The sequence below is a fragment of the Lepidochelys kempii genome, chromosome 3 (assembly GCF_965140285.1).
Source record: "Lepidochelys kempii isolate rLepKem1 chromosome 3, rLepKem1.hap1, whole genome shotgun sequence".
In the NCBI taxonomy this organism is placed as follows: domain Eukaryota; kingdom Metazoa; phylum Chordata; order Testudines; family Cheloniidae; genus Lepidochelys; species Lepidochelys kempii.
The window spans coordinates 157,644,872-157,667,006 of NC_136382.1; the positions used below are offsets into that span (position 1 = coordinate 157,644,872).

General features: G+C 45.7%; 1 protein-coding gene across 2 annotated transcripts in view; it reads left to right on the forward strand.

Moving 5' to 3' along the window:
* The window catches only part of EHD3 (EH domain containing 3), a 32,554-nt gene extending 12,872 nt beyond the window's left edge, over window positions 1-19,682 (forward strand). The window contains exons 3-6 of one of the 2 annotated variants that reach the window (XM_073338660.2): window positions 2,109-2,206; window positions 14,243-14,655; window positions 15,146-15,310; window positions 17,545-19,682. In XM_073338660.2, coding sequence (XP_073194761.1) covers window positions 2,109-2,206; window positions 14,243-14,655; window positions 15,146-15,310; window positions 17,545-18,072 — 1,204 coding nt within the window. In that variant the 3' untranslated portion in view covers window positions 18,073-19,682. The remainder of the gene's footprint in view (window positions 1-2,108; window positions 2,207-14,242; window positions 14,656-15,145; window positions 15,311-17,544) is intronic. The other variant, XM_073338661.1, reaches the window with a different exon arrangement.
* The last annotated feature ends 2,453 nt before the right edge of the window (window positions 19,683-22,135 follow it).

Sequence of the window (22,135 nt, forward strand, 5' to 3'; positions counted from 1 at the left end):
GCCCAGGCATGGTTCCCCCTAACCTTAGTTCTCAAGGCATGAAACAATTGCAGAGCAGCTGCCTTCCACCTCACTGCTGTGTCCAAGAAATAGTCTTGCCATGATAATATGATCCTCTTGGGTCCTAGCAGCCCTTAACTACCACAGTTATGCTCCCCTCAGCCTAGGACTATGACAACTACTGCCTGAAGAGAAACTCCTCTCTCCCTCTCATACTCCGCTGCTTCCCTTTTATGGGCTGCTTCATGCCCACCCTAGCACAGCTGTCAGTTGCTCCTCTCAGTCTCAAAGTCTGACAAGCCACACCTGCCAGCCCTTTCCACCAGATCTAGCACCTCTGCTTGCCCAGAGAAAGTGTTTAACCCCATCCTGGTTGCCACAGCAATGGGTATTAGATTGTATGCTCTGGGGCTCTGTCTCACTAAGTGTGTGAAGTACTTAGCACAGCTAATCAAGCATTATCTGTGAAATAAGACGGTGTCACTTGTACGTGGTTCCTTTCCCTGGTATAACCAAATTTTAAACTCTGTTTCATTGGTCACTTTAGTAGTGGAATCATAGCAACTACACGGTTGAAAATACATTGTGGCTGCCTCCATGTGATGCACAAAACCCTTAATACTTAATAGACAGGCCTCCTTTTTGTTTTTTGAGAAAGCAGTACCTGAGATGAGTGTGCTAGTAAATAAAATGCATTCAGCTCAACCTCTTCCTCCCACCTACATAACTACTGAGACACAACCAGCTCTGCAGTGGAACATGTATTGCTGGCACAGAACAGCTGCCCACACAACGTTTTAGTGAGGAATAACTTATCCCACTGGAAACAACGGCAGGCTTGCAAGAGCGGCCAGGATGCAATTATGTGTACTGGCAATCTATTAAATCCCCTTCTTCTGGCTTCAGATCTGATCTCCTCTGTGGAATAGCTTCCCTGAGGAAAGTGCCGAAAGTCCCACTGCATGGGTCATTTAAAAGTAGCCCAGACAGAGCACTCAGGCATATACTGCAGGGAACAATCCTGTCTTGGCAGGGGATGGGCTACATGTCCTAATGGGTCTTTCTAGCTCTGACTGCACTGTTGATACGTAAGCTGTGCAGTGAGAAAGCCATGCCAGAAATGCTGCTGAATGCTCCGGTTTTGTTAGCTAACAATCATGCAGTGAGAAATGCCCACTTGCCAAGCTGGGGTGGTGTTTGAACTGAAATTCCTAACAGTGTGGGGCAGAAGTTTGTGGGACTCCCATTGCCAGATGACTAAGTTCATTCGTATAAAAACCAGCTGTGTCATACTTCAGGGTGAAAAGGTATTGAAGAAACAACCGACATCAGTGACACTCGTTTGTCCAGATGCCACGGCGACTTCAGCAGCACTGTTGGACTGTGTTCCCCCATCCTGACAGCACCCAGCTGTCCAGTATGCCAAATTTACCTCTGGGTTGGGCCAAAAGTTCTTCTGGTGCTACTGCTTCCTCCCATGACAATGCCTGGCTGTTACTTTTCATGCCAACTTCCACTACCTTCCACCTTGCCCCACACACAACTCCCCTCCCTCGTGACATGATTGCAAAAGAGGCACCCATGAAATATTACCATGGGCCAACAAGATAAATAACAGTTTAAGCTTTTGGCTTTCTCATCAGTGAGGTCAGAAGGGTCAGTTTTGCTTTCTGTTTATAGCCAGCTTTACTTTTGCTTTTTCAGATGTGTTGCTGTTTCAGCTCAGTTGAGTCCAGAACCCTGCAGGTGAATGTTTACTGGAAGAAAAACAAAAATCCTTTCTCACTGCAATCTAAACAACAAAAGAAAATAGTTTTCTCCATATTGGGATTTGCACATTGTTTTTCTTTAGCAACCTACATTTGGGGCCCACATGGACAAAGTGCTGTATGCCAACAGAGTGAACATAAAAATATTTTCCAGAAGAGCCAAATAAGCACAGAAGGGACTAGATACTGGTTTCATTTCCACCTGTGTAAATGCAGAGGAACTCCATTGATGTCAACAGAGTTCTGGATTTACCACAGTGTAAGTGAGATCAGGTTCTGAACCATATATCCAGAGGTATCAATTTATCACAAGATTTTTTTCCCCTTCTTTTTACACAGATTTGTATGTGCCCAGCTGCCCAACCCAGTTCTCGAGAGCATCAGTGTGATCGATACTCCAGGGATCCTTTCAGGAGAGAAGCAAAGAATTAGCCGAGGTAAGGGCGAGTCCATCTTCTGGCGTGGAGACACAAATAGAGACCAGTATTCAGAGTTTCTTTTCAAACAATAAGAACTCAAGAGTTAGGTAACCATAATGGGAGTCTTCAGAGTTACCTCATGGTCATATTGATCTAATATTGGACTTAGTGTGCAGTATCCTATACGGTACCAGAAATGGTCTCAGAATGGGCTGTCAGCAGGGACTGAATTAATTGCATCTCACCCAAGCACATATGGGAGAACCAATACAAATGGAATAAGCATTGACCTGGAACCTAAGCTGAACTTTTCTGAAGTTTTGAGAAGGTCTGGTCGCCTGGTAATTTCTCCACAATTATTTTTTTATTTTATTTAATTTTCTGCACTGCAGGTTCTGGGTGGGCATTCAGCAGGAGTGCAGGCAGGAGTGACCTGACTCAAAGCAGAGAGTGGCAAGAGCGCAATGCAGTTTAGTGGTATTCAGGACTCCTTTGTGCTAACCCCAGCTCTGCCCCTTGCTGTGTGATCTTGCGGGAATCATTTAGGACAGAAATGTCAAAAGTGTCCACTCATTTTGGGTGTCTCCATTTTTGAGAGCCCAGCTTGAGACATGCAGATGTCTCATCTTAGGCACCCAAAAAGAGTGGATAGTCTTCAACGTTTTGGCCATAACATCTTGGAATCTGTTTTTTCATCTGTCAAGTGGGATTGGTGACACTTGCATTTCCTCAGATTATGGTGATACAGCAGTTCATGTCTGCAGAGTGTCTTGATGACAGAAAGCGCTATGCAGGTGCTAGGATGAATAACCTAGTAAGCGATACCGACAACCTCAAACACAGGTCTGAAAAAATAAATGTTCGTGAAAGTCATGTTTTAATGCTTGCTCAATTAAATCTCAACGCAGGTCTTGTTAATCCCTCTCCCTCACCTTAATGCATGCCCTTCCCCTAATGTTTCTGATGCCCTGAATGCCTTTTCTGGTATTGCACTCGTCTCCATCCCATAAATAGGGCTCTTCGTGTACATTTCACTTTCTCTTGTCATTGAGTAACCAACTCTGCATTGACCAAGGTTTAATGCTTTTTGCTGACACCTGGTAGCAAGTTCTCAGTTAAAAAAAACAACAGAGGTATAAGATACACTGACAATATCCTGGAGCAAAATGGACCAGTGTTTGCTGCAATCTCTGCGGTAAATTTCCCCACTGCTTTTCTACGTGCCTCTGAGGGTGTGTCTACACTGCAGTCAGAGATGTGACTGCAGTATGTGTGAATATTTCCAAGCTAGCTTGAATAATGACAGCAATGAAACCATGACAGTGCAGGCTGTACAACCCCACCCAGAAGCCTGTGTATGTACTCGAGTAGCTAGCCCATGCTGCCCATGGTTACTGGCGCTAGCTAGGACACAGCTAGCATGGGTTACTCTGATTGCAGTGTAGACATATCCGGTGTCCTATCCCCCCATCTTAGCTATGGCAGGCAGCATACAAGGAGCTCTCTTGCTTGGAGCATTGTGTCAGTTGGTCACACAGTATCAGTTGGCAGATTACAGGCTGGAGGAGTGCTTCAGCACACAGGACCCAGTTCTTCCCTTTACTCTATTGAATCTAATGCAGTCAGATGGTGATGGATTGGGCCTGTGACTTGAAGTAAAACAATCAAGGGTACAGCTCCGGTTGCATCTTGGATCACTGACAACCGCCTGCCACACAGTTTGTGTAAGGAAGAACGTGGCCATCTGCTGCTGTTTGAGCAGCTAATTGTCCCACATGCCAAAGCCCTTTCTACACTAACATTGTAACCCAGTCAAGGGAAGCAATGACATCGTGGTTGTCCCCGACCACCACCCAATCAAAAGGTATGATGTAGAAGAGATGTAATGTCCCCGTAACTGAATTAAAATCCAGGACCGTCTGAGGCTTTAGCCTAATTATGGATACATGGCTGGGTTATGTCTACATTCATCTTGTAGCAGATTGTACAATGACCTGGTTAGAGTTGTAGGGCCAGATCCTCCACTAGTGTAAATAAGTGTAGCTCTGTTGAAGTGAGCTGTAGCTCACGAAAGCTTATGCTCAAATAAATTGGTTAGTCTCTAAGGTGCCACAAGTACTCCTTTTCTTTTTGCGAATACAGACTAACACGGCTGTTACTCTGAAACCTGTTGAAGTCAATGGCATTATGGTGACTTGCACCACCAAAGGATCTGCTTTACAGCACAGAAAGGGTCTAAAGGGTCAGGGTGTGATGCATGAGGGAAGAGGCTGCCCACAGCTCTTCTCAAGGAAGCCATGTTTGAAAAGGGGAATTTTAACTCCCAACCATGATGGAAAAGAAGCAAGAAGAGGTGGGGAGGCTGGCCCCACCTGCCTGGCTAGCCAGTTGCTCTCATTGGCAAGCTGATGTCAGAGGCGGGAGGAGCAGCAATGTGGTTTCTGGGAAGAGAATGGGAAAGTGCCAGGAATTGCTGATACAGCAAAATGCTTTCCCCGGTCCCACACCTTGCCAGCTTACTGAGATTTCACTTGGGCACCTAACTCAGACAAATGTCTGGCAGATGTTTCCCAATGGAGACCTTGAAGTGTCTTAGCTGAGACTGCGAAATAGCTAGGAGCAGGGAAGGAATGGCTTTTCTTCAGGGAGCTTGCGTGTAAGGACTATGAAGCCTTGCTTTCCTCCCCCCAGCGTACCTCCGGTGTAGTGTCCTGAAGGGACAGCTTCCACGGATCTCAATATTTGAAAACTATTTGAAGGGGAAAATAAGACTGATAACAGGGTGGTGAAATATGTAGGATGCAGCTGATTTATTTCTCCCCTTGAATGAACTAAACCAGCGATTTATTTTTTTTAAAAAAATCCTTAAAGCTAGGAGCTCTCCCAGCTAGCAACATCTTGCTGGCATCCATAGATCTCCTTCTCCCACTGATTTGGAGCGGGCATTATTGGAAAACGGAGACTAGAGCTATACTAGGAGAACTGGGCATGCTGTGTTGAAGCGGTTTAACCCACAGGGGCCTGGCATGTTTCCACTAGTCCTAGGAAAAGAAGCATAGTAATAATCTCTATCCCAATGGTCCAGGGAGTCTTGGGTGCCACAGGGACACACTGGTTCAAGGCAGAATCAGCACACTTTGGGGACTGCATGGCCCAGGGGACTGAGAGTGAGGTAGGGAGCCTCTCACTAATTTGAACCCAGCAAAGGGTCATGTGGACCAAAACTCACTGCTGTCTGCTAGGCTACTGAACAGCCACTGTCAAACAGGGGTGGGGGTGGTCACAGTCCATTTCCTGTAGGCAGGTGACCCCTCAGAACACCAGCACACATTAGCACTAACTGCCCCCTTGCTGGCAGTCTCAGTAGAGAGAGCCTGGAGACTAGACACCTCACCCACTCTTAGGGGTGGTCCCTCCCAAGCAGGGATGAGGCATGCAGGAGTGCAATATCACAGCCCACGTTGCAGCTGTGCTGTGAGTAAACAGAAAGCTCCAAGCCAATGCTCTTCCCGGGCACTAACGTTACCAGTGGTCACCCTGCCAAAAGAAAGTCCTGAGGGACCTTGAGGATTCTGGATGTCAGAACAGTCAGGCGCAGGACATGGGGGAGCTGAAGGCCCATGCTGTCTGTCAGTGCAAAGGTCCAGGGTGTCTAACTGTGTAGTAAGAACTCCATCGCTCGAGCAGAACAGGACCAGAGTCATAAGGCCGAGTGCCAGAGGGAAATTCCACAGAGGGGGGTAGATGGCTGTGAAATCAAGAAAGGCGCGAAACCTTGCTGCCTTCTTCCGCTCTTGGAGCATAACACGTTCCTTGCCTAGGGATCACTAGGGTCAATGCTGCTGTCCTTCAAGAGTGGAGCTAGCTCACTGGGAGGCAAAAGGAGGCTTGATTTAAGGTACCTGAGGGAAGTATTGCCTGGAAGCCACAGCACAGGGCATCCCTTCACTGCTCTGGACTCTCCTGGGCACGAGAAGAGTGGCCATTTATTCTCTCTTTCCCTTGTTGAGATGGGTGTCAGTGTCCACGTTTAAAGCATTTGTCACTATCTACCTCTGTCTCTCACTCCATTTCCTTCCCCTTTCTTTTATTTCCTCCAGCGCAAGAGGAGGGCTATAGCAGTCTGCGTAGATGCCCATATGGAGGTATTCGTACCAAAGCAGCGGTCGCTTTGTAGTCTTGGCCGCTTTGATCATTTGATAATAATACTGAATGCTTCCTCTCTTCAAAGCATTGTTCAGATATTGCATAACTAATCCTCACCACGCTCCTGGGAGGGGAGGTTTATGCACACCTGTGAAATGGGAATAACTGTGACACAAGGGGGGAGAGCGCAGCTTGTGCCATGTCACACAAGGACTCGGTAACAGAGTAGGGACCAGGAGTCAGAGGCTTCTGCCTCCTTGCCCCTATGTGCAAATCACTAGGCCATGCTTCCTCTGTTTATTTTGCAGCGATGCCCTGCATGGAGCAGTAAACTGAACCACACTCCTAAATAAGCCAATAATCCTCTGATAACAATAATTCATCCTCTGCTATAGCAGGGCAGCACTGGAGGGCTGAGCATTGCACACTTTGCTAACCAATGATTGACAGCTTCACACTGGCCTAAAGATAGTCCTCGGCTAAGCAAATGGAATTCCACTGAATGCAGTGGGGTTCTGGCTGGGCTGTATTGGGCTCCTGGTTGAGGTAAGGTTTGAATAGACATCCAGAAACCTGAGTGCTTGTTTGAACTAAATCTTCTCCTAGTGAAAATCCTTCGAGCCAATCTGCTTTTCTTCCCCCACTAGCGGTTGAGTGTGAGAGCCTAGCCTGGAGATAAAGGATAAGAGTGGGAAAATGGCTTTAGGTTTCATTTCCAACACACGCATTTAGCCACGTCCATTTTTGCTGGCTCAAGTCCAGCCCAGGGATCTGCACAGCCAAGGAAATGTATATTCTAGCCCAGATGTCTCCCTTAGAATGAATGAGCATCAGTGATGAGAAATGCAGGGCAAAGTCATTCTTTTGAGGAGCAAGTCTGTCCGTGAGAGTCATGCATTTTCATGGTACAGTGTAAAGTTGAAATCAGTAGTAATCTTATGTGACTACAGAACCCACCGATAGGTTCCGCCTGTAACGGCCGTGCTTGGAGCAGAAAGGAGAGCAGACAGAGGGCTTTTCACCTCCTATCCTGCATGAAAAATTAAGTTAAATGGATACTATCAACATGAAACTAATTTTACAAAAAGTTTCTTTATCAATATCAAGAACAGTGTGATACAGAGCTAACCAAAATTATTTAAAAGGGACAAATTTTAAACCTGTGCCGAGTCTTCGCCACAGATGCTGGTTGCTTACATTTTGCATTTCACTCAACTCACAGGAAGAAATGACATTGGCCAATTTCAGCTTCCTCGTTCTCATCCATCAGCACAACGCTGTTACAGTATTGCCAACTCTTGTAATATTATCACAATATTTGGTGTTTTACCAAATGCCTCTGCTCCTGGAGTCACATGAAACTCAGATTTGCTTTTTTTTTTAAAAAAAAGCAAGTTGTAACCATCCTGGTTGCAGAGAAAAGCTTGAAAATGGGACCTGAGCATAACACCAAAGGCTCAGAAACCAGAACCAATAAAAAGAACCCGAGATTTATTTCTAATGTCTCATAATTTTTAAGCCAGTCTCATGATTTTTTGTCACAGCCCTTACTCATGAATTTTGAATGCTCAGTGGTGGAAATGCTGCACTTGTGTTGTGTTTCCACCAACCGCGGAGAGGCAAATGTTGCGGTTTTGAAATAAAACAACATTTTAATTCCTAATAGGTTTCTGTAAGATATTTTATTTTTATAACGGTAGTGACTTCTCGATGTTTTCTAAGTGTCTCATTTATTAATCAGGCAATGGTCTATCATATTTATGAATCAGATTTTAAATCAATTCACATTATTTAAGCAGATCACTTTTTCTTTCAATGCAATGAATAATGATTGATGGTGAAGGTATTTCAAAGTTGCCAGTAGCTGTGGCTGGATGAGTGAAGGTTCTTACTGCAGATGGTCATTAAGGGCTAGATTTTTCCAAGGGCTCAGCACTCTGGGTTGGGGCCAGATTTTCAGAAGTCAATATTCATAAATGGGATCAGATTCTCAAAAGAGACCTGGCCACAAGTGTCACGATAGGAGCTGCTGGATGCTGAGCACTTTTGAAAATCTGGACCTTATTTCTGTGCCTAAATGGGAAATTAGCTTTTCTGAAAATCTGGTCCCAATTGTGGGTGCTGAGCACTTAAAAAAATCTCACTTTGAGTTCTTTTCAGAATGTGGCTCCAAAGTACCAAGAAATGCTGAGTCTGGCTGATACAAACTATGAGATTTAACACTTAAAGAAAGTAGCAATTATATTGTGTAATAAAAAACAGCATGTTGCCAGGAATGTAGGTTCTGAGAAACGTGAGAACTGGTTCGTCTCCCCCAGGTTTTACACCCATCTGACTCAAATGCTGTTGCTGAAATTATTCTTGATTTACCCTGGTTTAAGCGAGAACAGAATCAGGCTCCTGGTCTCCTCTTAGCCTTGAAACCACTACAAAGCAGGAGATTTCTCTGTTCCATTCCAAATACTTGTTAATGTAAATGTTAGTATTGTAAAGTTGACATTAACACATCATTCCTAACTGAGAAAGCAGTGAGATTTGCACTGCAATGTAGTCACTCATACCTTTGCTTTGGAAACATTTACATATCCAAGATGTGTGAGAGGTTTCCACTAGCCAGTTTCTCTCTCTCTCTCTCTCTCACACACACACACACATTCCACCCACTCACCATTTTTCATGCACTCTTAGTGCTTTAAATTGCTAGCTCCGTGTTCGATTATTTCCTTAAGCACAGGCAAGGGCGGAAGTATCATGATGAGCCCTGCTCTGGGAATGATGACATGTTATATTCATATAAGCCTTTTCATCCTGAAGAGTTCCTATGCACTTTACAAGTACATCCAGAGAGGGAGAGAAAAATATCTTTACCATCACTGAAATGCAGCCACCTCTGTGGAGGAACAGGGCAGCTGTTTAAAACAATAGTTTAGGACAAGATGTGAAGAAGAACATAGGATCCATCATGCCTCCTTCTGTTTTAATCTTCCCTTCCCTTTTGCCCTCCTGTTGCTGCTGCTCCCCCCAGCTCTAACTATACTCCTCACCCTATCTTCTCCCCATAAATCCACTTATCCTCACCTCAAGAGGCATCTACCCAAGCCTTGGCCCTCCTGCCCTCCTTCTCTCCTTCGCCCCCTCCCTTTCAGACTTCACCCCCATGCCTCCACTCTTTGTTCCAGCTGGAACAGGCACTCCACCTCAAAGACGATCACCACCATCCATGACCTCTTCAGCTTTCTCTCCCTCCCTCTCCTGGCTCCGGCTGAAACCTAGATTCCCATCTCCCTGCAGCTGCTGTCTCTACAGCCTTTTTGCACACTCCCTACCTTGATTCATGCACAAAGGGCCATGGCAAGGGCACAGGGCTCCTCCTCTTTCCACCTCTAGGCCCTTCCTCTTCCCCCTTCTCACTCATTCTTCTCAAAAGAACTCTCCATCCAACTCTTCTCCATTTGCCCCTCCATGGAGCCATCACTTATACCCACCTGACTCCCTGCCCACTTCTCCGATTCAGTCTCTTGCCTCTCCTTCCGCTGCTCAGTTTCCTGCCCTCAACCCTGGTGATTTCGGCTCCCAGGTTGATGTCCTGTCTAATCCATTAGATCCTGCCTCCTCACCACCTCATTTGATTTCAAACCCTAGATCAACTCTCTGACCAAAGTGGCTACTCACTCAATCTTCTCACTAAACTCAGATCTCTTAGTGTGGCTGCTCCCTCTCCTGGCCATCATCTCTGCTCCTTCAACATTACTCATGTGCCCCTCTGTGACGCTGCAGCCCACTAACTGTGAAGCCTTGGGCAAGTCACTTAAGCTTTCTGTGCCTCCGTGTCCACATCTGTAAACTGGGCGTGATAAAATGTCTCTCCCTCCTCGGGGTGTTCTGAGTCTCAGTTCATTAATGTTTGGAAACACATTGAGATCCTTGCTTTAGAGGTGTCAAATATTATTATTATTTAGGACTGATCCCTCCTACCTGGTGACATCTGATAAGATCTCAGGCTGAGGGGGATGCAATGAAGGGATTACTCCAAAGTAGGCTGCTGGAAACAGGCTTATGTTGGCTGGTAGGAACTCATTTGGCGTTTGCATGGGCAGTGCAAGTACAGAATGCAAAACGGCCTAAAATAGTGCTGAAGACTGACCTACAGAGTAATTCCAGGTGCTCCCCAAAGTTGAGATACTGTTGCACAAGTTGAGCCTATTAGTATTCAAGTTATGGTACGTCTCATTGGTTTGTAGCTCAGTGTAGGATGCCCTTAGGGTATCCAGGAGGAGCGTTTTTTGACTCAGACCCAATCTCTCCATCAGTGGAAGATGCAATCTCACTTCCTTAGGGTTTTCTTTGGTATAAATTCAGTGGCCAGGTTCAAATTTGCAGGCAATGCCAAAATCTGAGGTGGGGGGGTGGAAGTCACTGGCGGACGGAGCCAAACTGTGCAGGAAGCTGCACCGTTTAGCACCGTGGAGGTTGCTGGCTACAAATGGCTTGTCTATTTTATCTCCTCTTGATCTTATTTCCCCAAAGCTCTAAGTGCTACAGAGAATGCGTGGAGCTTGGGCTGGGCACAGAGGTATTCACAAGAGGACCTGTATCTCTTTACATTTAGTCCGCCCTATGAAAAATCCCCCCATCAGACTTGCCGATTTGACATGCTTGTCGGCCCTGGAGCTGGGATAAATCCGTTGACTGCCTCTCAAGCTGGCAGAAGGAAACCTGTCCCATGAAGAAACATCTGATGGAAGCAAATAGTTTTCCTGTTTATCTTGTCTGCTTCCCCTTCCACTTTTGGGACTCATTTTCCATTCATGCCCGAGTCTTAAGTAGCACCAAGGGAAGGTGATTTCAGAGCGAGAGTAAATGCTGGGGCAGGGCATCTGCTTATATCTCTTGCTGTGTTTTGCCAGTGAAGTTCCAGCAATCAGCACCGTGAGACTCATTAACTCAAGCAGGCCATGGAAAGCCCAAAGGAATTACATTCTACTCAGATGTGTTGCATTGCATTTGACACTGGAAGGAATTTATGAGCACAGCTCCTATTTGTGCCAAGCAGAGTGATAAATAGCCTTCTCGCATGCACCACTGCTGCATTCCAGTCCTTCCTGTAGTCATTTGCACTGACAGGCACAGCTAGATTCAGAAGGAAAACAGGTGCAGGTGGGAGAGATTTTTTAACAAAAGAGTTTAGAGAGGGGTGGGAATTCCTGCACTTTTCAGCACAGGACGATCTGCGAAAAGGAAAAGGGGAGATGGGTATGGAACCAAGGCTGACTGCGGAAATGATTGAGTTTATGCTACAGCTACTCCCTTCATTTGGGTCCTGACAAGGTCACATGAATTCTATGGAAGGCGAGCCCTATTGAGGTGCTGTTTCAGCTAGCCAAGTGCCTGGGGAAATCGCTGACCAGATGAGCACTTCGATTTTTTTTTTCCCAAACATATAACAGAGTATGGGTTATTAACTCTCAGATACTTAGCCACCCAGATACCAAGGTGATGGGCTTGGTATGAAAGCTAGGCCCAAGTCTTAAACAAAGGCCTGCCTAAAGATAGGATCCTAAAAGGTGCCTGCATAAAAAGTCTTATTTTCAAAGGACTTTTCAAAAGTGCTAAGCCCAGCAGCTCCCACTGACTTCACCGAGAACTGGGGGTGCTCAGCACTCAAAAATCAGGCCAATTACTTTTGTGCCTAAATACTGACTTAACATCCTAACTTGAAGCACATATGTTTTTATACAAAATATGGGCCTAGATGGATACATAGGGCCTAATTCTGCTGTCACTTACCCATTTTACCCCAGTCTAACTCCAGCAACATTGTAGTTACTCCTGATGTACACCTGCGTGAGATCAGAATCAGGCCCTATGTCCTGGCCAAATTCCAAGTCGAGTAATTGTATTCTAACTCCTCCAGAATTCCCATGGCTGTTTCAATTGGATATGGTATTTCTCTTTGCCTGTTGTCCTAAACTGTTGTGCTAAGTACCACCCCAGACGTGGCTGCATTTCAGCGGTGGATGAAGTGATCCATGTTCAGTACATATATGGTACTTTAGTAAAATGGTATAAAGCTTTTGGGAGGCCACCTGAAAAGACTGCATAAAAGTAAGATCTTTACATTTTCTGTCTGACTTTTTCTTTGATAAAGTGGAGAACCCCCCTTTCTCTAGAATGCACATATACCTCTGTTAAGTAATTCATCAGCTAGTTCAATGAGATCTGCTGATGAAAAGTGCTCATTAAGAGCAAGGTATTATAATTGCTGTGGCTTCCTCCACTGTACCCTACTCATTTACTGGTTGGAAAATCGAGGCCCACAGATTAGGGCTGAAATACTGGCCCTGTTAAAGTCAATGGGAGTTTTGCCATGCATTTCAGTAGACCCAAGATGTCACCCTTGGTGACTTGCCACACACGTCGGTGGCACAGCCAGGAACAGAGCCCTGGAGTCCTGTCTTCTAAGTACAAGGGCACGCTGCCTCCCTCAAGGTATTGCAAAAGACGAGCTGATACATTCTCATACATTTATTAAAGGGAGTTGAACGGGAGTTTAAAAATTATTTGGCTGAAAATAGCAACTGCTGCACCCTAACCTCTTTGAACCCAGCAGAAGGGAAGCTGCATGGTACGGTCGTGGTGGGAAGAGCATCTCTGTTGGCTAGAGGAGTGTAGCAGTTGGAGCTCCTCAGCTAGCCAATATGCTGAGCAGTGCAAAAGGTGATGTCAGGGGCGTGTGGGTAGGACGCTGGCCTGTCATATTGTATGCTGGGCTCAGCAGGGTTTCAAAGAGAACCGAAAAATCTCATGTGGCCAGAGGGGAAAATAAAAATCTATGTTTTCCATATCCATGTTTCACAAACTGTCTGATTTAGAGACACAGCCAAACCTAACGCCTCGGTCTGACTATCCTGCACTCTAGTGCATCCTGAGCAGCCGATTCAAAAGCTTGCATCTCTGGGATTATCAACAATGCTGCCTTTAAAAGTGAAGTAAAATGTAAATTATATGTCTTTTGTGGCTGACCTATGTGGTGAGATGATCTCTCTCATGTAAAACATGGTTGGTGTCAATTTTTTAAACATAATGGGCCAAAGATAGCCCCATAAAACTAGATAAGACCTGAAAATAGACTATTTGAGAACTTTACATTAGAGTTTGATTTAAGGCTATTTATATATTTGTATATTTTGACACGGGATCTTGACAGTTTTGTTTTACTAGTTAGAAAGCTTTAACTTTTTGAATCTCAACAACTACTATCATTAAATAATTATTGTCTTATACCCTCCGATCATTTCCTGCAACTGTGAACAGGGATAAAAATCTAAAAAAAAAATTTAAAAGTAAAATCCATATTATCCCTCAAAATTATATAAAAAAATACAAACTAAATTCTGCCAAGGCTAAATATTGTTAATTAGGAGAACAAAATACACTCAGAGCAGCCAGGGTACAGGTTATAAATCTCCAGAACCCTGCAGCCTTCGTGGGTTACCTTGATGAAAAGTAATTAAGAGGCTAGACTTTCCTGTCATGTGGCTGTGTGCAGGGATATACCAGTTTGCATTCTGAACATGGCAGTTTCTTGTGTGTGTGACTTATAAGACTTGTCTGGGTGCTCCCCGATAGCCGGTCCAGAGGAGAAGACTATTGTCTGTAAAAGAAACTGTGCATGTCACAGGCGAAATAGTGTTGGTAAGAATGAGGTGTGGGAAGAACACATGTTGGGGTCAGGGATATGGTGGAGGGGAAAGTGATGTCTCCAGTGCCTTTCTTATCTGGTTCCCACAGAGCTGTGCACAACCTGCAGCATGTTGCCTATTCTTTTTCAGCCTGTCAATGAATACAGCATCGCATTGCCTCTCTCGTCGCCCATGTGTCTCTCTGCTCTTCCTCCTCTCCCATTAGGTTATGACTTTGCAGCCGTGTTGGAGTGGTTTGCAGAGCGGGTCGACCGCATCATTCTCCTCTTCGATGCCCACAAGCTGGACATCTCAGACGAGTTCTCGGACGTCATCAAGGCGCTGAAGAACCACGAGGACAAGATGAGGGTGGTGCTCAACAAGGCTGACCAAATCGAGACCCAGCAGCTGATGCGCGTATATGGCGCCCTCATGTGGTCCCTGGGAAAGATCGTCAACACGCCCGAGGTGATCAGGGTCTATATCGGCTCCTTCTGGTCCCATCCACTGCTGATCCCTGACAACCGCAAGCTGTTTGAGGCCGAGGAACAGGACCTGTTCAGGGATATTCAAAGCCTGCCCCGCAATGCAGCCCTGCGAAAGCTGAATGATCTCATCAAGCGGGCACGGCTGGCCAAGGTGGGTCCTGCCAGAGAAATTCAGCCTTGTAGAGTTTATGGTGGGGAGGATGGAGGAGAGGTCTTGGCTATTTCAGCTCACTGGTTCATAGCCATTGTCCATCATGTTGCACTGGGGTGGCGGGGAGGGAGAGGGGAAGGAGCACTGTGTATATTTGCTAGCTGGAAGGATGCTTTGTCCTGAAGGGAGGTGTAAAATGAAACAAAACAATTCCCTGTGACAGATGACGTACAAACACATCTCCCAGCATGCACAATGTTCTTGTACCAGACCAATCAGGACACACAATTGAGAATGGTATGTGTTGTGCAGTAGCGATAACCAGCAAGAGCAGGCAGGGAGAAAGAGCTAAGTGAAGGGGAAGGGAGAGAGGATAGGGTTTACTCCAAAGCTTGGATGCATGAGTACCATCTGCTGAAGATAATGTTCAGCTGTACCCATTAATGCTGTTCTTGGTCTTCTTTCCCATCTCTTTTTTTATGCCCATCAGGTTCATGCCTACATCATTAGCTCCCTGAAGAAGGAAATGCCATCAGTGTTTGGTAAAGACAATAAGAAGAAGGAGCTTGTGAACAATTTGGGGGAGATTTATAGCCGGATCGAACGGGAGCATCAGATCTCACCAGGAGACTTCCCGAATCTCAGAAAGATGCAGGTAAGCACTGGAATAACCAGGCCAGAGCATTGACCAAGGCAAGAGCATTATAGCAGTTGTAGGGAGTCGGTCAGAAGCAATGCTGAACTGATGCTGTTACAAGTGTGTCACGACTTTTGTAAGGCAGAAATGAAACCTGCCTTATGTCCAGGCTATATTTAGACATACATATTTCAACAATAGCAGGTTAACGCCCTCGCAAGAGGGAAGATTCCTTCACTTGAGTCTATGGCACAAACAACTCTTACAGTGAGTTAATTAGCTCCTTCTATCTTATTTCAGACCTTGGGCTTACAGCTTTCAGGACCAGCCTAGCCTCACAAATACTACTAATGTAATATTTATAGTATTCTGTATTCAAATAGGGGCTTTTTTCTTTTTTGCTCTCTTCTCCCTTGCTTGTTTGTTTCTAGCAAAGAAAGACTCCTGCAGAGAAAGAGGATGTGACAATTAAAGTATCCCTCTCTGTTTGTAAATGGACAAGCAGGTTTTCTGTGCTACACATTTGGGGCTTGAGCCAGCGGCCGTGTAAGTCAATGGGAGCCATTCCAGTGACTTCAGTGAGTGCTGAATCAGGACCTCGTGTAGTGTATGCTAACCATGCTGGAGATGTTCAAACCATTGGCTGGCTTCAATCCAGGCTGCAGCCTGTTTCCAGTGGTTGCATTGTGAAGATTCGCAAAAAGAAAAGGAGTACTTGTGGCACCTTAGAGACTTTGAGCATAAGCTTGCATCCGATGAAGTGAGTTGTAGCTCGTGGAAAGCTTATGCTCAAATAAATTGGTTAGTCTCTAAGGTGCCACAAGTCCTCCTGTTCTTTTTGCGAATACAGAGTAACACGGCTGCTACTCTGAAACCTGCCATTGTGAAGATTATTACCACATCTTTATGGAGCAGATGGAATCTGCTGTTCATTTAAAGAGAAGGAAAATACTCGCAAGTCCTTGAGAGCCAGCTGGAGGATCTAGTTGATTAGTTGTTATGATGTGAATTTTATACCACTGTTAGGAGTAAATGGATGCTGTTTAAGAAAGAAGTAGAGGTTGAAGGATAAAGATGTAGGTCACTTGGCTTCTCTCAGTAGGGGATGAACTAGTAACACTTGCTCTAAGCACTTTGACTTAGCTGTGAAAAGTGGGGCCAGTAGAGTTTGTCACATCAGATAAGTTCCAGGCCAGTCCACAGGTGTAGAAAGAGACTGGCATCTGATGTTTCAGAGGAAAACAATTTGCGCAATGCTGCGCTTAAGGGGGAAAATTCCCCTCCTTATTCTCATGGGCAATCATGAGCAACCTGAAGTACAAAGGGTAGAATGAAATTATAGCTCATGCCAGGCACTCCCTCAGTTTGCTCCATAAGATAGTGGAGAGGGGAGCTCGTGCATTTTTAAAGGAAGGTTTACTCCTGAAATGTCGCAGTTGCTTCTAAAACTGTTTGGACGTAGATTGAACCGTGCCTCTCTTTAGTGTAATATGAGATAGCACATTCCCATGTAATACTAGGGTTGTATGTTCCCACACAGTAATGTGGAGCAGTATGTTCCGTAATACATGCCATAAAGTATTGGCCTCTTTCTGAGGTCTTGAAATTGTGGTTCATGATGGCAAAAATCAAAGCCATATAAATAATTCTTTTGCCCCAGCGGTGGCCTCCCTCCTCTGTGGAGCATGGGTGTGGGAGCTCTGCCGTGCAGAGCATTGGTGAGACCAGCTGGGGTGTAGCAAGCCATGCAGAAGTGCTCTGAGACGCAGAAGCAGATGTGGGCTGAATGGGTCAAGGAGTCATGGCTTTCGGGGAGGGTGCCCTGCATGGTACTACTTGTGCCTCCTTCTGGCAAGAAGGTTCTATTCCTGGTCCTTGGTTAAGTCTCTGATCCTATCTGCACCCTGTCTCTCCCCATCTATAAAACGGGGATAAGAATCTTTACCAAGGGTTAAAGTTGATTGAATCAGGAGTGAGAGCTTTTGCCACACCAGCCAGGAAGGAAGGGGTCCGTCTACCTTCTGCACTTTTAGCTGTACCGGCCAAGGGGACAAGAGAGCTCTCCCTTTGCTTTTAGCAGAGCGGGGGAGCTGTGCTCTCCCCTGGTCCCCCTTACTCGAGTCCCTGATCTTTACCCACCCCCCTTTATGAAAGTGCTTTGGGATCTGTGGCAGAAAAGAGGCGTACTGAGCGCGGCTAAGTCTCACTAATGCTTGCAGCTTAACCTCTCTTTGTCGTTGTCCTGCTTTAAGGATCAGCTGCAGGGTCAAGATTTCAGCAAATTCCAGCCACTGAAGAGTAAACTGCTGGAGACAGTGGAAGACATGCTGGCCAATGACATTGCACAGCTCATGGTGCTGGTACGCCAGGAAGAATCCCAAAAGCCCATGCAGATGGTGAAGGGAGGTGCCTTTGAGGGCACCCTGCATGGCCCATTTGGACATGGCTACGGTGAAGGAGCGGGAGAAGGAATCGACGATGCAGAGTGGGTGGTGGCCAGGGACAAGCCCATGTACGATGAGATCTTTTACACACTGTCACCCGTCGATGGTAAAATAACTGGGGCCAACGCCAAGAGGGAGATGGTGAGATCCAAGCTGCCCAACACTGTGCTGGGCAAGATATGGAAACTGGCTGACATCGACAAGGATGGAATGCTGGATGATGAGGAATTTGCCTTGGCTAATCATCTCATTAAGGTCAAGTTGGAAGGTCATGAGCTCCCAAATGAACTTCCTTCCCATCTCCTCCCTCCATCCAAGAGGAAACTGACAGAGTGAAAGGAAGGTCACTGGAGAGACACAGGGGAGGCGGGAGAAAGAGAGAAGACACAGAGACACGTTAACTTAAATTATACCTTTAGATGTGAGGTCGCCTTTGGATTTATAACAATTTTAATGTACAAAGGAAAACCTAAAGCAAAACAAAAAAGCCCAGCCCTTTTTCATAATAACATGCAACTAACTCTCCCTATGTAATGTCTTTGCTTCCTAATGTGTAGTCTGTAAAGATGAAGAGAAAGGAAAGGCTTAGAAGCAGTAGCAGAAGCTGACAGAAGAGGGTGGAGGGAAGAATCAAGTAGGTTGTGTCTTCTGGAGTTGGATTAGGCGCGAGTTATCTGAGGATAATCTCCAGAGTCATTCCTCAACTTCATCCACGCTGTTTAGTTGGGTTCAGATGCAGCCTGAGATTTGTGAAATTCCTGATGGGAAAGGAGAAGCGACAAAAAAATCCCTGAGCTGCAGATCAAAGTAAAAGAGCACATCACAGTTAGTGATGAGCCCCCACAGAAACCCTAGATAAAAGCCCTCATGGACAGGGTCTATAGAGGTGTCTGCAATCTGGATCCAGATCTAGTTATGAATTTTCCAAGTGGCTCCTGTCATTTGAGTGGGCTCAGCCAAAACAGCAGATCTGAACACACCCAAACTTCAGTGCTTTTGAAAGCTGGATCTGAATTTGGCAGCTTGAATTCCTCTAACCACAGCGGGTCAGATCCAATGAGCTACTGAGCACCTGTATCTCCCCTTGACACCAGTGGGAGATTCCCACTCAGTACATGGCCAAGAAAATGATAATACAACCCACAGGAAAACAAAGAGAAGGAGGGGATGAAGGCATGGAAATAGTTGAATGTTTAGAGGCAGAGATCAGATGGTTTAGAGGGGAGGAATTTCCCCCACTTCATCATCCTCAAATAATCCACTGAATGTGTCATATGGAACTGCTCAGTGTTTTCCCCTTCTGAAAGCTTTCTGGACAATGGATGGTATTTATCATTCCTAGAAAGGTATATGTTTCCCTGTTATCACAGAAGTGTGTACAATGCAAACTGCAAACTCATGTTCTTATCTTATAAAAAAAAAATCCAACACTGTCAGATGAATCATCTATTATCAAGAGTACAGAGGCACCATGTAGTAGTAGGAAGGGCTTGCTGTATTTTCCGTGTCCTTGTGAGCAATAGCCTGGATACCGGTAATGAGTCCTTGCTTAGCCCTCAGACAATTACTCTTTATTCCATCCAGAACTTCCATCCTAAGCCAAGCAATGTTCAACTCTTCCTTTCATTCACTATGAAATTTCTGATTTCCGGGGATTTTACTTTGGTAATAATCCCTCCATTTTAGATTCATTTTCCCCTTCACCCCTTTTACTTTTTTCATTTGAGACGGCTTGTGGTTCCACCTCCTGTTGTCACTTGATATATGCTGAGCTCCTACTGCGATGAAAAAACCAAGACAAGTATAACTTATTTTATATCTGTGTTGATATTATATAGAGAAATATATTCTATGTATGTAGGATGTGCTTACTGCAGTGCATTTATCTTTTAAAAATTAATGCATTCACCTTTTTGTACCCCGGTCCTAAAACATTATTAAAAAAGTTTAAAAAAAAAGAAGTCAGGACTGTTTCTTTCTCATCTCCCTTATATAGTGGAATAAAATATTGGTGGTTTCTTAAAGAGACCCCTGTTCCTGCCCAGAGGCTACAATAGACGCAAACCATCCCTGGTACAATCTGTATTGCCTGTGTACAGAACAGCCTTATTGGGCTTGTGGTGGCTCATGACTGGTTAATATCTGCATTAAAATTTCCTGCTACTTTCTGGGAATCTTAATTATAATCACCGGTGTAGCTTCACTGGAGCCAGTAAAATTGCACCCGAGATCAATTGAGCTCAGCAAATGGGAAGGGTAAAATAAGCTCATTTCTGCTCAGCTCAGTTGAGGTTTTGCCCCTAGCTTCAGTAGCAGCAGGAAGGTTCCCAAGTAATTTCTTTCCTGCCAGCCCTGGAAGGAGAAGGCGCCAAAGCTTCACTGGGACCTGAAATGAACCAAACCACGTAGTCCCACAGCCCCTCACATGGTCTTCTGAGCTTGCGTTAATCGACCCCTGCGAGATGGGGTACTTCATTTGAGTGACCTTTATTCCAGGGAATAACACAGTGAGGGCCCAGCTGAGAGCCGGTGTAATGCTGGTAACACGTGTAGAAAGTGGGCATAAGCGGTAACGCAGCACAGGCTGAGCATTTGGTGAGTATATCGAAGGCTGCCCCGACACTAGGAGCGAGGGTAATTCCCAGCACGTGTGTATGTGTGGTCGCACTAGCTTGATGAGAGCGAGCAGGAGCACAAAGAGCAGTGTAGCCACGGGACCGCAGGCGGCAGCAGCAGAGCTTAGCCAAGCCACTTACAAACCCGCCTGAGTCCTGTCTGTGTGTACATGGCCCAGCAAGCCGGTGCCCCTGCTGCCGTTTGTACACCAGCTACCCCTCTGGAGTACGCGAGCTGGGGATCACTCCCTCAGCTCACAGTGTAGATATAGCCTTTGGGGGTGTAGACGGAACAGCAAAGGAGGCTGCGTCTGCTTTCCCACTCCATTATCAGGGTCCGCTCTTTTGCCAGGAATGCCTGTTTTTCCAGCTAACTTGCACTGCAATTCACGTGTCTGCTGCACGTTGCTAGATTCCTCCAAGGAAGTTGCATTCACTTAACTCCAAACCCTGAGTTTCTGGTAGATTTCAACGGGGGCTGGGGCTGGCTGGGAAAGTGAGGGAAGCACCTTGTGTCACTCCTTAATGACATTCCCACCTCCAGTCTGGGGACTGACTCTAGAGGGGATCTCTAATCTGGAAGGGCTTGTGGTGAAGTTGTGACACGATTGCTTTAGCAGCAAAATCCCAGTTCCCAATATCAAAAAGCTGAGTGTCTATCAACCTTTCTTCCAGGATAAAGTTTCACTGGCAGGAGTATTGAGGTTAGCCATAAATTTCACTCTAGTGGGGATTGGGAGGGCTCCAGAGATACAAAGCCTTACAGATCCAGCCCTGTAGTGACTGAAACATCATTAGCACCTTCGGTTGCTGAGGGGTTTCAGTCCACATTACAAAAACCCTCACACCATGTTTGGCCGCTTGATCTTAGTGGCCTCAGAAAAAGAGGCCAAGGATTGAACAGGCTGGCAGCACAGACAGATTTTGTTCCCAATTGAGGACAAGTCAGCAGAGTGGCATGTGGCATGGCTGCTGCCCGTCCTGTATCCACACTGTATGGATATACAGAGGACTTCAGTCTCCATGATAGCCAATCTGGTAGCTTTCATCAGCTCTCATTTAAAAATGCTAACAGGAGGGGTCTTGTAGGGGCAAGGTTGCGGAAGATTGGCGAGGAGCTACGTGGTGGACTGAGTAGGTGACTGGATGTAAGCGGAGGATGCAGGCAGTTTCAATGAACTTTGTCCGACAGACCCTGCCAAAAGATATTGTAGCATAGCTCAGCATATTTTTGCTTGTAAACGAGTCAGTTTATGTAATAAGCATAAATCGTACATATAAGAATGTAACCAGCTGTTGATCCCATGTAACCCCGAGATAAACGCGGAGAATATAGCGCCGCAGAGGACTCCCCCCAGCAGAGTCCTGCCTGGTCAGCTGTCCCGAACGGCCAGAGTCCCCTGCAGCCCCTCCACGCATCCTAGGGGCTCCCCACACAGATTGGAGCGTAAATTCTTCCTTCCTTTAATAAAGCATCGTTTAGTATTCTTAGGCCTGAGTGTCCTCCTTTCGCTGGTATCTTCCCCACCAGCCCTTGCGGGCACAGGTCTACAGAAGAGCTCTACCAACTGTTACAAGTGCCCAAAACATAGAAGATTTATAGGCTGTAACGCAAAAGCCACTTTGCTTGGTTCAAGCATAACTTTTCAGGCCATTTCAAGAGGAAAAACTAAACAGACATGAGTGTTTTGTTGCTTAGCGATCTGATTTATTATGCATTATGGTTTAACAACAAGACAGAAGAGGTGAAGCACCCTTAGCATTCAGTGAAAATGAGATGGTAT